We start from the raw sequence: 18,670 nt of genomic DNA, 5'->3' as shown, positions 1-18,670 counted from the left end.
GACGAGGAGAGCCTTGAAGCGCTGATGAGAGACGCTGGCCGAGGTCATGCCGATGGCCTCCGTGTATCTGGGAAGCTGAAGGCAGGGCATCTGCGCGGGGCAAGGAAGCAGACTCACCAGTGGGGTCTTAGGAATAAACTTAGGGAGTGGCTACCTTCAGGAATGGGGTGGAGAGTCAGAAATGAAAAAAGGGATGGTTGAATCATAATAAATAGGTAAGAAAATTCAGGATTACAGATCCCACCTGGGTCACTGACCCTTTCTAGAAGAGATGGCACGTGCTCCAGCACCCAACTCACCCGCGGTGGGCTTTGACCATTCCAGATCAACCGCAGCAAGATCCTCCAGCTCCTGCTCCGCCTGAGCCCGGGACACAGAGAGGATGCGGACTGACTGGTAGGCAGCGGTGTTGGACAGCTCTCTCGTAGCGTTAAATATCTACAACAGGAAGAGGGCTGTCATTTCTTACGCCAATCTACTCAGCAGGGGTTCAGCTGTCTGACTGCCTCTTAAACACTACCAATTGTGGACAGAAAAGGGGCCACAGCTAAGCCTCAAAAGCTCAGGGGAGGCCCCCATGGCAGGGCCTACAAACTCGAGAGGCAGAAAGTAACCACAAAGGATGATCTGAACATAGAAATTCCTAACTAAAAGCAGGTCGGGACGGGTAGTCCAGTCCCAGGCCTGTAACTTTCTTGACAAAGGTCAATCCTGACCTTAACTGAGCCTGTCTGTTGTCTTTTTGCATCGAAGATAACGGACCTTTGAAAAGTCAGACTAATCTTCTCTAGACCTCTCACGGTACACCCATCATGCCAAAGCAGGAGAGAGGCCACAGAAGCCTTATCTTGTCATCTGTGTACAATCTCAGTAAACGTCAATCAACTATCACGGACCCACCAATGTAAAAGAAGTATGTGTCTCTTCATTGTACTTTTAATCCAATTCCAGGTTCTCCCTAGCTTTGCCTTCAATCTACCACCAACGGAGGATTTCATGTAACCCTCCTGACATCTCCTCCTTCAATTCCAATGTATGAAACAAGCTGCAAAACTGCCATCCTCCGGAGCATTTTCTCAATCCATTGGGACTTCGCTTCCTGGCAATTGTTGTGAGTTTGGCTCAGATAAACTCATTAAAATTCTCTACAGGTTTGGATGTTTGTTATGTCAACACCGCCCTCTGCGCTCTTTCTGAGCCTTCAGCATACCGAGATCAAACCAATAACCAAAACCAGTAAGGGGCTGGTGGGAGTCACCTTGACCCGCCTTGCCCAAAAGAGATCATGAAGAGTAATGTCTCCAAAGAAGGCAGAACTGCAGTAAAACCTGAGGTCTCGAGGAGTGAGTCTGTATTAGGTGAGAAGAGCAATGGAGCGATTTAGGTTGAAGACGAGCAAACCGTCAATGAAACCACTGTGACATGCTGAGACGCAAACATACTTCTATTCAGGAAAAGTACCTGATAACATGAAGCCATGGTATTCAATTTTTTTTAATGGAGCCAAAAAGGCCGGGGGGAGGTGGATTTGTGTAATCCATACCACCTAAGAGAAGTGTATTTGAAAGAAACATCTGAGAAATGACTGCCGAACTGCTGCAGCACACTGAAATCAGCCTCAACACGCTTATGTCCTCATCTGGCTCTTAGCCAACCACCAAAGAAAAGCGAGGGAGACATGGCAATTTCAAAAGCAGGGTTTGGGGTGACCGCTAAGGAGAGTTCCAAGAAACTAAACAAGAAAAGGGTCCATCCAAAGACCCATCCCTTTCCCCCAAACCACTGTGTGACCCCTCACCCACTGCCCGGAGAGTGGGAAGGACTGGAGATTTTCAGGACAAGAATGTGTGGGGTCTGCACTGCTTCACGTTGGGCAACAGCCCTCTCTGAGTTTACGCATAAGTGCTATTTCCTTTAATCCTGATTTTTTGGTTATTTTTCTTATTTTAAGAGGGATGTAACGTAAATACATTTTTTGCTTTATTTGTGTGTTTGCTCTTTCTTGTCCTGTCTCTATGCCCCTGGACTAGTCTGGTTTTCCCAAAACAAAGGCAAACAGGAGTGTCAGGAAGCCCCGGCTAGCGCTGGCCTCAGGGAACAGGCGCCCCAGCTGAGGCAGGACTGCCCAGCGAGGAGCCCAGGAGGCTGGATACCTGCCATTGGCCGCGAGCCGCAGAGTGCGCAGCTGGCTCGCCTTCCCTCCCGCCCACCATGGAGAATACAGCTGGCCCTCCAGCCCACGCTGTAAGAGAAAGAGGGAGCTGCCAGACTGCCCCCACAGGCCAGTTCGCTGAAATGTGCTGCCCCCTGAATCGCCTCGTGACTTGCCACTGCACCTGCTGTGGTCAGTAAGATGGCCAGGCGCAAATGGCTCTTTCCGTCACCATGGAAGCACAGCCTGAAATGCTCCCTGGGTGGCAGCAGCTCTAGCCTGCCAGGGTTACTGGTCTTCCCACTATCGGGGCACAGATTACATATGGTCTCGGGAAAATTCCATTGGAAAATCAGGTCCGTTTGTTCAGGATCTTGCCTGGCCAGTTTATAAAATAAAACTGTAAAAGAGTTTAAGGGCAGGCGAATGCACTCACAGTATATCCTGGCAGGGGAATTATTTTTCAGCAGCAAGTATCTGTAAAGAGTCACCTCTCCTGAAATTCAGTTCTTTGTGAAGTGCTGAGGCTGCTGCTCCCATGGAAACAGTGGATGGGACTGCTTCCCTCCCCTCCACCCACGCCAGCTTCCGCACTGACTGGGAACTCAAGTGCCTCGTTGCCGGAGATGCCAGCTTGGGGAGGCAGCATGGTGAACATGCTCCCCGTCTTTCAGACCCATTGCTAACACTTAGAGTACTACGAGGCCAACAAAGTCGGGATGGCTGGCACTCTCCCACCTTGTTACCAGCACACAGAACTGGATCTAAATCATTTGGCTGAAAAGCTTCCATTTTCAAGCTCAACATTTGTGTATTATTTCAAGTCAAAACTTGAAAGCCACAGAGAGCTGGAAAAAAATGGGGGTGGGAGAAAATTCTTGCTGTCCCTGATGACAATTACTTCTGAAATTGGTCTCCTCTCCCAATATCACCAAGCCTTTGTGATGGATGCAATTTCCTTAGGGATATTGGCAACAAATTTAGGAATAAAGAGATTTCAGGAAGATTTTCATTTAAATGACACATGGCTTCCCTGCTGATGAAAGGGGAAGCCTTTCTCCATCTGCTGAGATCAAATTTCATCTCATCAAACACCTCAGTGTAATTATTTTTCTACCAAGTATTTTAATGAGGATGTAAATGAACACCAAGGTATCTGAAGTCATTAAGGCTGCTGCGGCTGAGAGGGAGCAACGCGGGCTCTCTGGGGACGGGCAGATCACCATCAAAGCAGCTGGTCACGGGGGTTCAATTTGTGACCTTTACACCGAATTCTTGCATTAATGAAGAAACATCAAGAATCTGTTTCCTCCGAGAATCTTAGCACTTGGCACAGGGTGTGCATAGGGAGCAAGGCTGTGTGTGTGCGTGTGTGTGTCTGATGGGGGTACATGTGCATGGTGTATTTCACCTTCTACTACAGTATAACAGCAGTTCTAAAAGTTGAGGGAATAACTGTAAATAAGCTACCCATCATGACCTCTGTGTCTCTTTTATTGTAATGTGTTATCGGAGCTGGATTTTAATTTCTCTACTCGTGGAGCGGGACTGTCAGGGTTGCCAAGATATTGAAAAGCGGGTGTGCAGCCTACTGTTGGCCATCTTCTTCTGGGCTCAACTAGAAATACCCAAGTCTTAAGACCTACCCTGTCTGAGGAGGCGACAGATGAACATTTAGACTTTTCTCCATTTATAAACATCTCACTCAGTGTTATAAATAACACTCAACTTAAAAATTCCACTTTACCCTAACAACAAGATGGGCATACAATCTGCCATTTCCTTCATTTGAATGTGAAGAGTGGTAGGTTATAGTGGAAATCTTACCTCCTCAGAAAGGTCACATGGAGGATGGGAGGAAAGAGACAGACACACTGTGTGTGTGGTGGGAAGGGGGCGTTTGGGGGAAATGAGCAAAAGGAATAATGGAGAAGTCACATACTACATCCTTTTGATCAAAAATAAAGTTCTACAGAGTGTGAAGAGACTAGAAAACTTGGCTTACTGTGCTGTCAGTGCCTAAAGCTGTCATACAAACTAAGTGCATGATTTAAAACCAAAAACTAAAAAATTAACACTTGGCTGTGTCAGGTAGAATCTTTTTTCCAATTTCCTATATCGGAGAGCTTGTAGCCCTCATTTAATATGGAAGATGCTAAAGAGTAAATTCTAGGCAGAGAGAATGTGTTCACTCTTAACAATCAAAAGCCGATTTAGCTCAACAGAAAATGGGATGAGATCCCCTGGCATAGACTGCTACTGAGAGCCTGACTGTGTAAATCAAAACAGATCTGGTCCGTGCCTTTCTTTGCAAACAGAGAACTGCAATTAAAGTATTAGGAAAGAGAGGTCTTCATTAATGGGTTAACAGCAATAGCACTTCTAGATGAAACCATGCTTTCTAGTAAGAGCTAAAACTTCCGTTTTGCTTCCATTTACTTATGTTAAAAGGGAGTCCAGTTACAGTTCATTTCAATAAACATTTATATTCAAAAGGTTTCCATATATTTAAGTAGGGCAGGAAGCAAGAGGAAATAAAATACTGGCTAAGAAGACACAAATGCAAGAACTTAGATTTTGAATTAGAAAGCTAATAGTGAAATGAAGTAGACAGGTCCAGAGTAGACTCTTCTTAGTAGCATCATTTAGTAATTAGTTGGGGGGGGAAAGAATAAGAAACTATAAGGGGTAGAAGCAATAGAGGCAAAATAAGAAATCAGAAAGTATGTGAAAGGACTCGATTTTATAACTTTTTTAAAAAAAGAAACAGATCATGGTCTCGTTGTAGAGATTTTTAAATCTCAAATTTGAATATTTCTCAAAGACAGAGAAGCAGATAATACAAGAAAGGCAGGAAAATAAAAATCAGCTTGAGGAGAAACTGAGTATTAGAGAAAGAGCTAGGGAAGACAATATAATCTCAGGTTCTTAATCTATTAAAAAAAGTATACAGAACAGATTGATGCCAATCAATAATGCGAAATTATTTATTCCTAAGATTTTTAGTTAAGTAACATGACTTTTTATTGTAAACTGAGCCTTTGACAGATAGTCCAGAGATTAAGTCAATACCAATTACTTATTTTTTAAACTTAAAAAAAATTATACTTATTTATTTCATGCTCATATTTTAAAAAATCAGAAAATACAGATAAAAAATCAATCCCAATTTCAAATGTGCCAAATAACTCACGCTAATTCCTCTGGAGGGCCGATTCTGAGTAAAATACATTTACTAATCTTTCAGAAATATTTTAAAAGCTGATTTAGTTTAAATGTGTCTATGAACTTGGTTTCACACTGTCCAGCCCTGATCCTAATTTAAAGGAAACAACGGTCTTCCTTACTTTTTTGAAATCGGACAGCTGCCACCAAACCAATGAAGCAAGGACAATGGAGGTCTGAAGCACTAACCCCACCACACTCTATCCCGAAATCCACTCTCTCTATTCTAGACTGTTTTTGTGTTTAACTACAGAGTTGATCCCCCCCCCCAAAAATCTGAGTGCCGAAGACTTACAGCACTACAGCTTTTGCACTGCCACGGTCACCTTGCTAGAACACCAATACAGGTATTACAAGTCTTGCTTCCCTTGATAAGTTTTTCAATGTCCTTTTTACCCAGCGTTACTTGAAAGACCTCACTCCTAGTCTATCAGAGGGTTCCTATTCTCCAGCAGCAGTGGCGATGGGAACGCTTCGAGATGCATTTCATCACTGACCCACATACTGGCAAGTCAGCATCCTCCCGACCCGTCCACCGGATCCTGCATGTGCCGCACATGCCAACCCCCCTCCTTAGGAGCCTACACAGTGCTCGTGCTCCCGACGCTCTGGCGGGCACAAAAAGCCCAGGGATGCCTCCACACACTTCTAATAAAGAAGGAAAAGTTCTAGTCTCAGAATTTAAGGACAGTTCGTCTCCAAAGCTAATGATTGTAATACAGGAAAAATAACTGACATTAACAAAAGAGATCATAGGCTAGGAAAATGCTGAGCAAAAAAAGTCATCATTGGCCTATTATTTATTTCTTCTTTCTGTGAAAACAAAAAATATATATAATAAACAAATTAATTTGATATATGAATATATATATATGTGATATATGACACCTAATTGAAGTGCTAAGACGTCTGCAGTTTACCCTGAGGTGGCTCACCATAAAAAGAAAGATAAACCAAATATGGCAAAATATTAACACCTGTCCATCCAGGGAAATGGGCATATAGGTTTTTGTAAGTGTCTTAGCTTTTGTGTGTGTTTGAAATTTTTATAATAAAATGTTGAAAAATAATGACATCTTATATTTAGACAGCAGTTTTCAATTCATAAGGGCCTTTGGGAGACAAAAAATATATGTAATCTACTCTTCCCTAAGAACCCTGTAAATTAGTTAGGTCAAATATAATCACCATATCATAAAAACGAAGCCCCAGACATTTAACAAAATTCAACATACTTTCATGACAAAACCCCTTAGACAAGTAGGAGTAGAGGGAAAATGCCTTTACGTGATAAAAGTCATTTATGAAAAGCCTACTGGTAACATCACACTCAGTGGTAAAAAAAATGAAAGCTTTCCCCCTGAGACCAGACCAGACAAGAATCTCTGCTCTTACCACTATTACATTGTACTGCAACTGTGAGCCAGAGCTTTAGACAAAAAAAAAAAGATTGGGAAAGAAAAGAAGTGAGAGGTAAAATTATCTCTGTCTCTACAAGATATGCTTCTCTATATATTGAGAAAACCCCACAGTCCACAAGAAAACTGTTAGAGCTAATAAAAGAATTCTGCAAAGTTTCACAGTACAGGGTCAATATGCAAAAATTATTTGTTTCTATATATCAGCAATGAACAACCTAAGAGAAAGTTAAGAAATAATAGCATCTAAAAAATTAAACACTTGCAAATAAACCAAAAACTATGAAACACTGCTAAAGACATTAATGGAAAGACAACTCATGTTCACTATAGAAGTTAAAATATCAATATTACCCAAAGAATTCAGATTCAAACACAATACCTATCAAAATTCCAATAGCCATTTTTTAAAAAATGAAAAAGCATATCCTTATGTTCATATGGCATTTCAAGAGACCCTGACTAGCCAAAAACAATACTGAAAAACAAAAATGAAGTTGGAAGGCTCACAATTCTGAACTTTGAAACTTATTACAAAGCTACAGTAATTAAAACAGTATGGTGCTGTACAAGAAGAGATCTACGGACCAATGAAATAGAAAAGAAAGCCAAGAAATAAACTCTCATGTGTATGGTTAATTATTGACAAGAGTGCCGAGACCACTCGATGGGGAAAAGATAGTCCTTTCAACAAATGGTGCTGGGAGACCTGGATATTCACCCACAAAAGCATGAAGTTAGACCCTCACCTTACACCATCTACCAAAACTGACTCACAAAGAATCAAAGACCTAAACTTAAGAGCTAGAACTATAAAACTCTTAGAACATTGTGGAAAATGTCCATGACATGGGATTTGGCAACAGTTTCACGACTATGACACCAAAAGCAGAGACAACAACTAAAAATAAATAAATTAAACTTTATCAAAATAAGGAACTTTTGTGTATCAAAGGACACCCTCAAGAAAGTGAAATTACAACCTAAAGAATAAGTTAAAATATTTTCAAGTAAGTTTCATACACCCAAGAAGTGATTAATATCTAGAATATATTTTTTTACAAAAATATTGTAAAAAGAAGTTTTACAAGTGGCCAATAAATACTCGATATCATTAATCATTAGGGAAATGCAAATGAACACCTCAATGAAATACCACTTCACATCTACTAATATGGCTATGATTTAAAAAAAAGGAGAGTAACACGTTAGTGAGGATGTAGAGAAACTGGAACCTCGGCATACTGCTGGTAGAAATATAAAAAATGGCACAGCCACTGTGAACAACGGTTCGGTGGTTTCTCAAAAGTTAAACATGGAACAGATGACCCAGCAAGTCCATCCACAGGTATGTCTCTAAAACAATGGAAAGCAGGAACTGGAACAGGTGTCTGCACACCAACGTTCATAGGAGCATTATTCACAATAGCCAAGAGGTGGAAACAACCCAGGTGTCCATCAACAGATGAGTGGCTAAGCAAAATGGGCATATACAACAGAATACATTCAGCCGTGAAAGGGGGTAGTAATATTTTGATAGATGCTACAACATGGGGGGAACTTGAAAAGATTATGCTTAATAAGCCAGGTGCCGAAGGTCAAGCATTGTACAATTCCATTGACACGGGGGAACTCAAATCGGCAAATTCACAGACAGAAAGCAGAAACAGAGGTTACCAGGGCTGGAGGAGGAGGAAGGGGGAAATACTGCTCCACAGATACCAAGTTTACGCTGAGGATGATGAAACAGTTTTGAGTATAGACAGGGGATGGGTACACAAAGCATTGTGAATGGGGGGGTGGGCAAAAGTAGAGTTACAGGTGAGTACGTAAAACAGTTTATTCTTGTCTTATTATTTATGAATTATTGTATTATTTTCCACACAAACAACTGTTAACCTATTTTTGCCCTCCCCTGTATATTTAATGCTACTGAACTGTGCATTTAACCAGTAAAAGGATAAGTATGTTATATTAATTTAAGCACATTTTTAAAAGGATGTTTTAAAAACAAAGTCCCAAAAGTATCAAGTGATTTCCTCTCTGAGCCATACCCTAGTAAAATGGCAAAGCCAACATTCAATCTTAATTTTTCAATCTCCATGACAACAAAAGACATAATAGTGTATTAGCTGCTCAACACTAAAGCAAAATCAAATGGTTTTGATTCCCTGGGCTTTCTCCAGAAGATCATCTTCTAAGACCAGTCAAGAAAAAGAGTCAGTTACTTCTTCTTTACTTTTTTTAATGAAATCTCCATTACTAGCGGATACACTCTAGCTTCTGCCTGTAGCCCAGGACAGTGGGCAAGGCGTGCCTAGCCACTGACCGCACACTTACCCTAACTAAGAACACAGGCTCCAGAGTCGAAGTACCACCTCATATCCTGGCTCCCCTACTAACTGTGACCGGAGGCAGGCAATTTAACTTAAGTAGTCCAGTTTCCTAGTCTGTGAAATGAGAATACTTACCTCATAAAGATGTTAAATCAAATGTGCAAAGCACATGGCAAAAAAGGTTTTTATTGCTTTCTCTCCCTTGCCCCTTCCTCCTCCTCCTTTTTCTTCAACATCAACATTTCTTATTACCACTGAGACTCTGCAAATTACCTGGGAGACCGTCATCTGCATGTTACTCTGCCCACTGCAAAGCCAGACGTCTCCAAATAAGACATCACGGACGCCAAGAGTCAGGTTCCTTCTCCCGTAAGTCTGCTGTGCCAGGACTTCATAAGGTCCGCCAGGCTTCAAAGGGTCCAGCACCACCATCCAGGTATTAGAGGGTGCTGAAATAATAACAAGGCTCCAAGGAATTCACCGGTCAGTTAATTAAAATGAAATTAAAGCCCAATCTTGTCAGGCATCATATTCATTGGCAGCCTTTCCCAGCTGTAGTGAGCGACTAAAGTCAAAGCTGTAAAAACTGGCCAAATTTCAGACTAGCAAATGCAAATAACAACAGAGGTAAAACTTCTATCCTCCTTACTTTTAACTGAGGTGTTCTCAAGAGAAATACATTAGCTAGTTATAATTCTAGATGAGGAGAGACAAAAATACAGAGAAATTAAAATTCGAGGGCATTTACTAAAAGCAAAATAGAAATTCTTATTATACTATCTAACTGTCAACATTAACATAATCATAATCTAATAGATTGACACAGTGCCCCAAATGTGAGCATGGTTTAGAAAAAAAATCAGTTGTAATCTGAAACCTTCCCTTGCCTGATGGTATCATCTTTGTCATCACCCACCACCCCCCTACCACCCCCACCCCACCCCACCTCCTCCCCACGTGCTACTAAGGATCAATACTTAGCAGTCGTTCTGGGTCCTCCTGTCCCAGAACTGGTAAAAGGTGAGTGAGAAAGTTTCATATGAAGAAGTAGTGGGAGACATAAATTAGTAGCTCTGTGAAGAAGATACTCAGATCTGCCCAATTAATTGCTTTCCCAGAGTTATTCACCAGACTTAAGGTTTTCACACTTGAGTTAAAGAGATGAAAAAGCTGCCCAAGCCCCTATTTCGGAGACTCATGGCGTATTCCTCGGGAACCACCTCCCTGCCACCTTCCTACCTCTCGCCCTCGCACGCTGCCACCCGTGCAAACATCACACTCAGAAACTTAAGAAAAATATCTTCAAAGTGGCTAAATTATGCACAGGAGAGCTACACCACATGAACAAAGTGGAAAAATGAGAGTGAGAAAATAGATAAAACAGAGAAATAAGCATTTAAAAGGAAATATTCTTGGCATGATGCCGAAGAATACGAAGTGATTAATAACTTGTGCCCTTTGGATCAACGTAAATTCAAAGGAAAAGAACAGTAAAAACTGAAAGTGAGGCATCCCAAAGTTATTATGCCAGCCTGCAAAAAATTAATAAGTATAAAAATACTACCCAAGTGACTACTACGTGCTGGACAGTGTGCTCAGTTCTTTGCCATCAGCAAGAGCTAAGCAGAAGCGTACGCAGTCTGGACGCATGACAGGCAGGCGATCGGTAAAAGATCCGACCATAAAGCACTGCTCAGTCGGGGAGCGGGGGAGGGAACGTCCAAAACCGCCAAGGCGTCAGTGAAAGGATGCGTGTCTGCTCCTCCCAGCCCTAAGGGGTCAGTCAGGCCCAGGACCACAAGTCTGCTACAGTTTTTATACCCCTGATAGCCAGACACCAACAGAGAAAGTGTGTAATTCCCCTAAAGCAGAAAACCCACTGTGTTGGCAGTGGTGGGCAGCCGGAGCAGACTGTGTCGCACAGGTGTGCACGCTCCGTGTGTCCGCACAGCTCGCACTTCTGAGCAGGCAGACACTCCAATCTGTCCCCACTGCAGTCTTGCCACGGTCTTTCTAGGCTTCTTGCACTGACTTACCTCACCAGAGCTCTGTCCTTCTCACCGTTACTCATTCATACTGATGAGTTCAACCCCCCAAAAACCAAACTTGGCAATTTTTTAGCCTTCTACGGCTATACAATCCATCCTCATCACTGATGTCAAGCGGTATTTACCCTGCACCTCAACCCAGGTAGTGTGGCTGGTCAAGAAGACTGCCTTCACCAGAGTTTCTGAAAGCTTTGTAGCCCAGTAATAAAAAGACAAATAAAAGAAGGGAGACATTTGGGCAAAACATGACAATACCATCTTACCACCGCAGGAGGATGAGCTCTCTCTACAGGGGTGGAGAGGACTCCACATCAAGGCCTGAGCTGTATTCCCAAGAACTGTTCGGAGGCAACCTCTCACATCGCTTGGAGACCTGAAAGAACTTTCTTCTGTTCTAGTCCTCAAGTTACAGTGTCCAGCTTTTCCCCACTTGATAGAAAAATAAACTCTGGTACAGTCGTGAGTGTTGAGTAAAAAGTTAACTGCCAGGCAAAGCGGGGGAAATCAGATCTCCTACAGAGAGGTTACTTAGGGTCAGAGTTACTCAGAAACAATCCACTTAAAACAATGAGAATTTACATTTCTAAGTATGCTCAAAGGAGAGCAGCCCCCCATGAAGACTGTTTCTTAGATCAAAGGCAGGGGTGGGATTATATGGGCAGAAGCCACCTACTTTCACAAGGAGAAGTGAACGGTCCTCAGCCTGTCAGTTTAGAACTAAACGGACCTCACCACAGGATGCTAAAGTCCAAGTTACAGTCTTTAGAAACTGTGCTGCCCCACCAAGTCCAACGGGTTGAATCCAAATAATAAAACTGTGTCCCTGACCACAAGAGTTTGAAATTCACCATCCAGCTGGGCCCCTGCTGACCCCGGTGGGCTTCGTGAGCAGCAGCTGCTCTGGTTCCTTCCCTTGGGCCCTAACCACGTGCTATGTTGTAACGTCTTTCCCAGGCCAGGCCCAGGCTGCTGTAGATGCTCACCATGTTCCCATCTCTGCTTCCGCACATTCTTTCTCCTCCCATCTGGGAAGGCTCATCCCCTTCCTCCATAACACAGCTAGAGTGTACCAGGAGCTCCATCATGTAAAAGACAAAAAGACCCCGCCCTCAGCTACCCTGACCAGAAAGCCTTGCAAACTACCTAGGGCTTCGTGTTTCCCTGTCTGACAGTTAGCCTACCTTGTGGCCTATTCACTGTTTCTCTTCTCCTCACACTCCAGCCGCAGACATAGGTAAAGATCACTCTATCTCCATTTCCTTTGCATCTCCCTCCCCAATCCCCATTTAAAAAATAGGAAGAACGAACAATCAAAGGGAAAAATATCAAAATAATTTGTCTAAAGACATGATTACTCATGAAGTGCTTTCTTTTTTCTTTCTGCTATTCACATCAGATGTTAATTATTTTTCAGGTTGTTGTGCCAAATCTCGGATGCCAAGAACAGAAAAGGGAAAATTATCCACAACCTTTCCCTTCCCACGAGGAAAAACCTCGAGCTGAAAGAAGCCACTCTGTTCACTTCCCACGCAGAGCCCTGGCATTCACCAGCTGCAAACGGGTTCAGTGACCTGTGGAAGTGACTGGGAGGTAAAGAAAGCTTCAGAGGCCAAGCTGCCCCTTTCCAGCCTACGTTTATTCTCTGTCAAGTCCACCTCCACCACCACCAAACATAAATGTTAAAAAAAAAACCTCAAGTACTTGTCTGTTAATACAACTGTTTATACAAGTCACTTCAACTGTAGCATGCTGTGGCAGACACGCCCTAAGATGACCCCCAACAAGTCACACCCTGGTCTAACCCCTGCCCCTCAAGTGCAGGCAGAACCTGTGATCTGCCTCTAACTAACAAAACAGGGCAAAGGGGATGAGATGTCATTCTCCTGATTAGGTTATGCTGTATGAAAGAGATAAAGGGGTTTCGGAGATGTGATTAAAATCCTAAATCAACTGACTTGAAGTTAATAAAAAGGGAGATTACCCTGGGCAAGCCTGACCTAACGTGGTGAGGGCTTCAAAAGAGGACCTAGAGGTCAGAGGCAGGAAGCAGCCATGATGCAGCCATGAACCCTAAGGCACAAGGCAGTGAACCTGCCAGCAGCAGACGGAGCTTGGCGGTGGACTGGTCCCCAGCTGGGCCTCTGCTGACGCCTGGGATTCAGCTCGGCAGACCCTGAGAAGAGCACCAGCTACACAATGGCTGGGCTTCGGACCTACAGAAACTGTGAGACAGTACAAGTGTGCAGTTCCAGGCACCTAAGTTTGTGGTCATTTATTATGTAGCACAGAAAACGAGTGTGCAGGCTAACACTGCAACCAGGGACTTTTTATTTTCTAAGTTAAATATTATCTGTTTACTTCAATGAGGCTGACAAGTCCAGGCAGACACAGCCTCCTCCCGTCATGCACATGCGCATCCCTGTGTGTCAGAGCGAGAGGCCGCGCCCTGTCCCCCAGTTCCACTCCTTGTGCCTGAACCACCCGGCGTCATCTGACGATGTGGTCTGAGGGGCCCAGGGCCTGACCATACGCCCAGTCACCCGCCGGGTTTCAATTTTCCCAATGTTTAAGTGTCGGTCTCCCCGGTAAAAACCTTACGTTGTTAAATTCCACTTTGTTGTGGGCAGCTAAGGGGTTACAAGTAATAAGTTAAACATTAACAGAAAGATACAGAGTGGGGAGCTGAGGTAGTCTAGCTGAAAAATTCCCAGAGTCCTCATGGATGTGGAATTAGAAGCCAACCCTTCAATGTACCCTATAGTGTCTCCTTTGAGAAACATTTTCTTTTCTGTCCTTCTTTATTCCAAATAACACTTTACTCAGTTTGCTCCATGGGCAGACGGAGCAGGATGCCCAGTGAAGTAGGCTTGTGGATCTACACAAACCAAAGCCTAACAAACACATTGGCCCCCCACCCCCAGCGCCTTTATCTCTTTCAGACAGGGGCTCCTCCACCAGGCTGCTAAGTCTCACCTTCCTGACCATCCTCACGGACACCACCCTGGGGCAAGCCTCCCCTGTCCATTGTCTGAACACGTAACAGCCTGCTAACAGGTCCCACTTCCAGTCAGACCCATCTGCAATCACTCTTCCCCAGCGCTGCCAGAGCAATCTAAAATACAAATCTGATTGTGTTATTTTGTGCTTGAAGCTCATCCATCCAAAATAGAGCACTCACTTCTTAACAGTGACAAACGAGCCCCGGACATTTCCAACCTTGTGGCGCCTGTCATTCACCACCAGTCACATACCCCACTGCTCCAGACAAACCCACCAGCCTGCTGCTTCTCCAGTGACCTGAGCTCAGCTCACTGGTGCCTCCCTGCCTTTGCCCAAGCTCTTCCCTCTGCCTGATTTGTCCTACTTGTCTTTCAAGGCAAACCTAAGATGAAGTTAATTATCCCTACTAAGCACTCCCACTGCACCTTGCACTTCCCCACTGTGGCACTTATTACCACACTTAACGGTAATTGCTTGCTATTTTTCTGTCTCCTCGCCTAACCCATTAGCTTCATTAGGGGAGAAACCATATCTGTTTTGCTCATTACTGTATCACCAGCACCTAACACAGTAACTGGCACAGCACCTAACACAGTAACTGGCACATAGTAGACCCTCAATAAATATTAGAGTGACTGGATAAAATAATAACAATAACAACAGTTAACATTTATTCAGTACTTAATGTGTGCCAGGGACTGTTGTAAAGTACTTTATGTGTTCATTCATTTAAAATCCATACAATCTCAAAAACTATTATCATCTCACTTTACAAATAAATAAACTGTGACACAGAGGTATTAAATATCATGTCCAAGGTTATATAGCCATTAAGCAACAGAGTCAGGACCTGAACCCAGATAGCAAATTCCAGAGCCCAGGTTTGTAACCACTCCTACATACTGCCCCTCCTGGATGTATGATTCAGTTCAAAGGCCACCTCCTGTGTAAACTGACCCTCACCATCCAATCTCAGGCAGATGCTGCTCCTCTGTACCCCATGGCACCCCAAGTCCACCTCCACCACAGCAGCTATCACACTCTGTAACTGGGTGTCTACTCCTATTATTCTATCAGCTCCTTGAGAACAGGCCATTTGGCTCAGTCTTCATTTCCTTTGTATCCTCAGTGCCCAGCACACACAGTAAACACTCAACTTCTGTGGATGGGTGGGTGGATGGGTGGATGGACAGCCTGAGCTGGAGAGGAAGCTTTCATTTTCAGACAATCCAGCAGGTGGCAGAAGAAGATAAAAGCTGAACAGAGAATGGGAGCTGCCTTACCTTTCACAGGAGTCACTTTCTTCATGATGACTTCCTGATCTTGATGAAGAGTCACTGCCACTGTGGCTCCCCGTGTGCCATAGCCCCAAATCACCGCCCCTGCGGGCTCCTTCTGAAGCACCATGTGATTATGGATGTGTGAGGCAAATCGAAAATCAGCAGCTGGAAATTCAGCAAACAGAAGAGATCACTAGGAAGACTCATCACTGACAGAATCTAGTTAATGAGCAAGGAACACACTGTCTTTATACCAGAGAATTTGAATATAATCAGTACTTTTAATCTTCTAAAACTAGATCTTATTCCTCCTAATTAGGTAAGTGACATCACAAAAACAGTTTCCAACAATATGCACCACAGTACAAGACCAAGAAGGAAAACTCCAAGAGCCTAGGGCGGCCGATATACCACAGACCTCCTCCCCTTCAGAGCCCTTGATCTGCCTCTGCTCTCAGGCTTGGCCCGAATGCTTCACTCTCTCCTCCCAAATCACCAAAATGCTCCTTTTATGCACCCTACAGATGGTGTTTATGAGAAAAATAAACCACTTCCTTCCCCTCCTTTCCTTTACCACTCCCACTCCCGAGTAACTGGGAATTAAGAAGACTGCCTCTCTCCAGCCAGCCCTCTCTAAATCGTTCCCCCCTTTCCACCCTACCCGTATGAATTTCCCTCAAGTAATTCCCCTTATTGTGGTTTTTTGACAATCCACTGAAAATTCTAAATAAGCATGGATAAATATCTGTAATAAGTCTGCTTCCTTCTAAGGTAAATTCAGATAAATCAAGGTGCAAAAAATAAGGTCAGTGCAAGTTAGAAAGTCAAGCTGTCTGAACAAAGGTCTTTTGTCATCATTTTACCCATTTCACAAGCGAAATTATGCACAAAGAACAAGAGGAAGAGCACTTGAAACTGTGAATTCTATTCTAGAGTCACTAACAAGACTGAATAACAACTCATTTTAACAAGATCATTCCTATTTTTAACATCCAGCCTATATCAAAGTATTTTATTAATAACCAGCATCTATCCAAATTATCGGTGAGTTCCTTATCAAGACTTAAAAGGTGGGGGAAAACCTTAAGCTTTGTCTAAACAGACCCAAAAATCCTAGAAGAAAATAATTAATACAATTAAGATTTTGAAAAATGATAGGCAGGAAAGAGAACCAGACCTAACAAGGTTGACATTTCCTTCCCTAGAAGCTACAAATGATGATGGCCCCTCAGGCTATATTCCCGAACACACAGCTAATGGGGCCTCCTACACAGACTCAGTGGCCTATTTGTCCCGCACTTCAAACAGCCCCAGTCCCAAAAAAACAGCCTCAGCTCTCTCTTAAGAATTAGTTCCATCATGAAACCTACGTGCCAAAGTTCATCCAGAAGGCCCACTGGGTTGGAGATGCATGGCTGCCTGGAGCAAATGCTCTAAGAGATTAGTATCACACCAGGGGGAATTGCATAAGCACCTTGGCAGCCTGCTGGAGAGAAGGGGAAAAGCATGTGTGTGGGAAGGCCTTGTCTTGGGTAGGTGCTTCTTATGGAACAAAACTGAAAACGAAAGGCCTAAAGAGGGAATGGAGTGAAGAAAATCTGGCTGCCACTGGCATAGGAGCCGGTGCAAATGGAGCGTTCTAGTTGTGCTCAGCCACCATCCTGGAGGCTGGGGGAAACACCTTCCCAAATCAGTCTTTCTTCTCCAGCACACACTTACTGAACCTCTTTGTGCATGGCTCTGTTCTGAATCAAAGAATTTTAGAGGTAGGAAGGATGGTGCACACCCTGCGGTATAAACACATTACTTACTGATCAACAGACTGAGACCCAAGGAGATTAGGTAATTTTTTAAAATAGCTTGCATACTTATGAATTAATTCAACAAATATTTATTGATACCTACTATGTGCCAGGCACCATGTTAAGCACTGAAAAAAACAAACACACAAAAACCTTGCCAGCAGGGAGCTACTGATGGTTTACTTGCGGCAGGCCCTGTGCTAAACACCCTGCAGTTCAACTTAGTATCTGCAGGTTGTTTAGCACAGTACCTTCCAAATACTGATATCAAATGAGCCTTCAACAGAGGAAACTAATAAAATAATGGCCCTGGTCTTCTCTTTGTCTTCTCCTCACCTCATACGTTACAGGGGACATATGAGGATGAGAGAAAAAGATTCGTTTACACTTCAGTTAAACCCAGAAAAGCCACCTATGCACTGTGGTTTGTCTGCATCTGGGTCCTTTTTGGATTCTTAAGGAGAGCAGTGGTCGTATTTCTGCAGTCCAACTGTCCTCCCACCTCAACTTTCATTTCTTAACAGGGATTTTTGTGGCCCACTATTTGAGTGTTTGAAGGAAAAACTGGGCCCAGCATTACCACTTTAACTTTGCATTAGCAGGCAGAGCTTCTAGTTTTTCCATTGTTGTGACCCAGTGTCCAGCCTTGTGAAGTCAAATGACAAGGGCTGACTTGGACAATAGTCAGTGAGTCACCCTCCTCCCCAGTGCCACGCATATTATCCCACCATCAGTATCTGTAAGCTGCACCAGAAACCAAAGTTGAGCCTGAAATATTCTGAGCTAGTGAGGGGGTTGTACTTTTTAGCCCAATTAAACTAGTAAGATTTAATTCCTTGTCTGAAGCAAACCCTCCCCCAGGGTACCACTGAGAGGACTCCAAATGTTTTGGATGACTCACGCACCTGTTTCCAAATATTACCTAACTGTCTCTGACCCTCCTCTTCCAGGTCTGCAGCAGTAATTCTGCTAGCCTCCCCACTCAGATAAACCCAACTCCGCGTCTGCCTAAAGCACTGCATCCTAACGGCAGGACAAGAGGGAGGAAGCGGAAGAGTGGGAGCCCAACAACACCCGCAGTGCAGGCCTGAGTTGGAGACGCCTTCCCGACCTTGAGAAGGGTGTGGGAGCAGGTGGAGGGGGCGGTCCGAGCACCACAGATGCTGTACCCCAGGCTGACGGGGGGGGGGTCGGGTCGAGCCAGGCCGCCTCACCTGCCCTGGTGCGAGCCTGCAGGATTAAGGGCAGCAACAGTCCCAGTACAAACCCCTGCGCGACCACGTTTGCTAAGACCCGCCTCCCGGCGCGGACCTCCGGACGACGACCACCAGGAGGAGCAGAACTTCCCGGACGCGGAGGCGGAGCCCAGACGGGGAGGGGCCTGGCCTGTGTGGGGCGGGGCCATAGGG

At 44.0% G+C, this 18,670-nt stretch overlaps 1 protein-coding gene across 5 annotated transcripts in view; it reads right to left on the bottom strand.

Annotated features, from left to right (window-relative positions):
- Nucleotides 1-18,582, bottom strand: part of SIAE (sialic acid acetylesterase) — a 42,074-nt gene extending 23,492 nt beyond the window's left edge. The window contains exons 1-4 of one of the 5 annotated variants that reach the window (XM_037134208.2): nucleotides 18,476-18,582; nucleotides 15,463-15,624; nucleotides 9,405-9,580; nucleotides 300-438 (exon numbers count right to left, since the gene is read on the bottom strand). In XM_037134208.2, coding sequence (XP_036990103.2) covers nucleotides 300-438; nucleotides 9,405-9,580; nucleotides 15,463-15,586 — 439 coding nt within the window. In that variant the 5' untranslated portion in view covers nucleotides 15,587-15,624; nucleotides 18,476-18,582. The other 4 variants (XM_037134212.2, XM_053659428.1, XM_037134209.2 and 1 more) reach the window with 4 other exon arrangements.
- Nucleotides 18,583-18,670: the final 88 nt, after the last annotated feature.

This window comes from Artibeus jamaicensis, unplaced genomic scaffold (genome assembly GCF_021234435.1).
Source record: "Artibeus jamaicensis isolate MK-2021 breed Jamaican fruit bat unplaced genomic scaffold, CSHL_Jam_final scaffold_660, whole genome shotgun sequence".
In the NCBI taxonomy this organism is placed as follows: Eukaryota; Metazoa; Chordata; class Mammalia; order Chiroptera; family Phyllostomidae; genus Artibeus; species Artibeus jamaicensis.
This window is presented reverse-complemented; position numbering and strand designations above follow the sequence as displayed.